Source organism: Arachis stenosperma, chromosome 10, assembly GCF_014773155.1.
Source record: "Arachis stenosperma cultivar V10309 chromosome 10, arast.V10309.gnm1.PFL2, whole genome shotgun sequence".
NCBI classification, from domain to species: domain Eukaryota; kingdom Viridiplantae; phylum Streptophyta; class Magnoliopsida; order Fabales; family Fabaceae; genus Arachis; species Arachis stenosperma.
The window spans coordinates 119,223,243-119,227,465 of NC_080386.1; the positions used below are offsets into that span (position 1 = coordinate 119,223,243).

Consider the following 4,223-nt stretch of genomic DNA (forward strand, 5'->3'; position numbering starts at 1 on the left):
AAAATAATAATTATGACAATATCAACAATACTGTTTAATAGTTATTTTTATTCAAAATAAAAATATTTTTTTATAAAAATTTTACATTTTATAAATTTATACTCTCATATAATTCATGTCACAAATACATTAATAGTTAGAACTCACATAAATATTACATGATTGAGTTCTTGTTTTTTTTTATTTCTCTCATTATTAATAGTTCATGACCCTTTTTTTTGTTTCTCACGATATTCTCCTACCCGACAAGTTATGGACTAATCTATCGCAGATTTGAGCTCTATTTAAGGGTCTGCCGCTGGCCAATGGGTTGCTGCATGTACAAGGTGGGATTCGAACCCCCACACTTGTTTAAGCAGACGAGTTCATGACCTTTTATTGATCTAGCATTATAATAGATTTTCACACTAAAATCCAACCATTAAAGTTTTAGAATTATCCACTCAAAAAATACTAATAGATTTTTTTTCTTTCAAAACATACACATCATTTTGATTAGTTTATTTACTCTTTTGCCCTGTTACTCACTAACAATAAGGCTTATTACTTTAACTAACAACTTTCACCTAACTCTCCATATGTCATGTGTTCATTAATCAGTTAAAACTTAGCCACTTTTAATCATTATAACATTGGCCACCAAAAACCTACTATTTTATTATATATCTAGAGATACAGTGTGAGAAAGACAAATCAACGTGAGTCTTTTTTTTTTTCTTTTTTACAATAAATACACTCTGTATTTTATATACATTCTCCCTATGTATCTTGTCTCTACCAAACTAAAGGCAAGCTAAGCAACTAAGCAAGATATAGTCTTAATAGTTTTGGTTTGCCTATATAGCTAACGTTACTACGTGAGTACGGTCAATTATTTTTCCTCCATTAATATGTTTGGTCGCGTGGTAGCAACATAAATTAATGCAACGTACATGAGTAGTCAAATTCGAATTAATGAACACAAAAATTTTACCAACAGAGGATATGTTAGAGCCATCAGATACTATTTCTCACGAGAGAGAAAAAGAGAGTAGCCATAGCCCCATAGTATATGAGCATGGGTGTTATTTATTAATCCATTTAATTGAAGTTTATGTCATAACCACATCATATTAGGAAATGCAAACTTGTCTTAAAGATAAAAGGAAGATAGAGTGAGTCTATGCATATATAAATGCAAACTTCTCACATGCATAACTGGTGATATATTTATACAATATAGTACGAACAAAATTAAACAAGACCTATATATATATATATATATATATATATATATATATATATATATGGACATATAATAAATTAAATTCGATAGAAGAACATCAACTTTAGCTTGATTATATTTAAAAAAAAAAAAAAAAACTATGATGATAGCCATTAATGCATTATAGGTTGACAATTGACAGTGTTTTTTCTTCACACAAAAATAAGTAAACAAACATATACGTGATTATTTGAATGAGTACTCATACTTCTCTAAGAAAATACCCTTGATTGCAACATCTTTGATTTATATCTAATGGCCACCACCAACACCAACGGCAACTCCACCACCAAATCCAGCACCGCCACCAGCCCCAAAACCGCCACCACCTCCAAAGCCGCCACCACCACCACCGCCAAATCCACCACCTCCACCTTTTCCAAACCCTCCACCAGCTCCAAACCCTCCTCCTCCACCTACACCACCTCCAACTCCACCGCCACCACCAAAGCCGCCGCCTCCACCTGCACCACCACCACCTCCAATGCCGCCACCAGCTCCCCCACCAACTCCACCTCCTCCACCTGCACCACCTCCTATTCCACCACCACCTCCACCACCAATGCCACCACCAATACCATGACCTAATCCACCACCATGACCTAGTCCTCCTCCATGACCAAAACCACCGCCACCACCAAATCCACCACTACCTCCAAGGCCACCTCCACCTCCTACACCACCACCAATGCCATGACCTAGTCCTCCTCCATGACCAAGCCCACCGCCACCGCCAAGTCCACCACCACCAGCACCTCCAAAGCCACCTCCACCGCCTACACCACCACCAATGCCATGATCTAGTCCTCCTCCATGCCCAAGTCCGCCACCACCACCAAGTCCACCACCACCTCCAAAACCACCACCACCACCACTACCAATGCCACCTCCAACACCATGACCTAAACCTCCACCATGACCAATCCCACCACCAGCACCTCCTCCAAAACCTCCACCTCCACTGCCACCTAAACCACCGCCACCACCACCGCCAAGTCCACCTCCACCACCAGCTCCGCCACCAAAACCTCCACCGGCTCCGCCACCTAAGCCACCACCACCCCCTAGTCCACCTCCACCTCCACCACCAAATCCACCACCACCACCAAAACCACCACCTCCTCCTAACCCTCCACCGCCACCAAATCCAGCACCACCACCAATCCCACCTCCTCCAAACCTTCCATGCCTAAACCCTTTCTTAAACAAATGAGGTGGAATTGGACGGATCAAATGCTTGTCATCGTCAACAAGTTTCCTTGCATCAGCAGCAAGTGCAACAATAATAATAATGCCCAAGCAACACGAAACCACAATGCCCTTCGAAATAACAACTCTCATTGTAGCAAAACCTGATATAATAAGAGAAAAGAAGAGTATTGTGAGTTATTTACCCGAACAATGCGTGTTGGTGCAACAATGAATGAAATAAAGTGTATATATATAGTGAGCAGCGTCAGAAGCTTCTTCTTCTTCTTTCTTCTTCTTATTCTTGTTGAATCAAAATTACGCAACTGCCATTTTAATAAATGAGGCTGAGCTGGCATCGGCTGAGGGATTTTAATTCATCCAACCGTTCCCTTCTTCCATACACGCTAAGAAATGAAGAAACTGTTTGGAGTCTTCATAGCACGGTTTTGACTTTCGCCATTTCAGATGTTACTTTCTTAATTACCTGTTTAGCCTTATCTTACTCTACCCCACCAAAATAATAACAATTATACCGTTATAAAGGGTAAGGAGAACATCGAAAAAGGATTTGTATGTATTTGAGTTCTCTAAAATACAATATAAAAAAAATATTTATATATATATTAAAAAAATTAAAATAATAAAAATTTAATATTTTATAATAAATATTTAAATATATTAAATAATATTAATTAATCTAATTAATTTTAATTATAGTCTAACATTTTTTTTAAACTCAAGTTATAACTTGATTTGTGTTTAAAATTTATTTAAAAAATAAAATTAAAAAATTATATAAATTAATAAAAAAATTTTACTCTTCTCCGTGAAAAATGTTAAAATGACACTTTCTTTTTATTTATTTGTAAAATATATCTTTTATTTTTTCGTAATTTTTAAAAAATCTCCTCTTTACTCCATTTAAATTTTTTGTGTTAACCAATACTAATTTTATCTATTTTTCAAAAAAAAATTTTACAAATATGCCCTTAATAAATTTTTTGTCATTAAATTTTGTTTACTAAAATATTATTTAAAGAATTTTTTTATTAATTAAATTATATTTTTATCAAAATATTTTTTTAAAAAATTAATAATTAAATTATTTTTTCTAAAATACCCTCCAATAATTTTTTAATTATAAATTGTGATTTTACCAAAATTTTTGTTAACAATTATTTTTATATTTTACTATTAATTTTCTGATATCAATACATATTATTTTAACATTAAATAAAAAATTTTTGGTAAAATTATTTTTCGATTTCAATATATTTTAATTGTTATAAATATTAACAGTGATAAGATTTTTTTATTCAATATTAAAATAATATATATTGATATAAAAAAATTAATACTAAAATATAAAAATAATTTTTAATAAAAATTTTGGTAAAATCACAATTTAATAATTAAAAAATTATTAAAAGATATTTTAGAAAAAATAATTTAATTATTAATTTTTAAAAATATTTTAGTAAAAATACAATTTAATCAATAAAAAAATTTATTAAAAAATATTTTAGTAAACAAAATTTAATGACAAAAAAATAAAATTTTTGCTAAAGGATATTTTTGTAAAAAGTAATTTATTTTTTCTTAGAAAATGAATAAAGTTAAAATTGGTTAACACAAAAAATTTAAAATAGATTGAATATGAGGTTTTTTAAAAGTTATAAGGAAAGAAAATGTACATTTTATAAATAGAGGGGAGGAGAGTGTCATTTTAGCATCTTTTAGAGAATGAGAGTGAAATTTTCTCTAAATT

At 32.2% G+C, this 4,223-nt stretch overlaps 1 protein-coding gene across 1 annotated transcript; it reads right to left on the minus strand.

Moving 5' to 3' along the window:
* Positions 1–1,307: 1,307 nt before the first annotated feature.
* Positions 1,308–2,664, minus strand: LOC130957877 (glycine-rich cell wall structural protein 1-like). The gene is made up of 2 exons (XM_057884716.1): positions 2,152–2,664; positions 1,308–2,031 (listed from the first exon to the last, which is right to left on the minus strand). Exons 1-2 carry the CDS (start codon positions 2,603–2,605, stop codon positions 1,517–1,519), a joined length of 969 nt encoding a protein of 322 aa, XP_057740699.1. The 5' UTR covers positions 2,606–2,664; the 3' UTR covers positions 1,308–1,516.
* Positions 2,665–4,223: the final 1,559 nt, after the last annotated feature.

Bases quoted from the DNA above. Each gene is read 5' to 3' on its own strand.
- LOC130957877 (XM_057884716.1), bottom strand. From the start codon at position 2,605: ATGAGAGTTGTTATTTCGAAGGGCATTGTGGTTTCGTGTTGCTTGGGC. The intron at 2,032-2,151 runs GTGGCATTGGTA...TAGGCGGTGGAG, and splicing joins TTTAGGTCATGGTGTTGGAG to GTGGCTTTGGAGGTGCTGGT.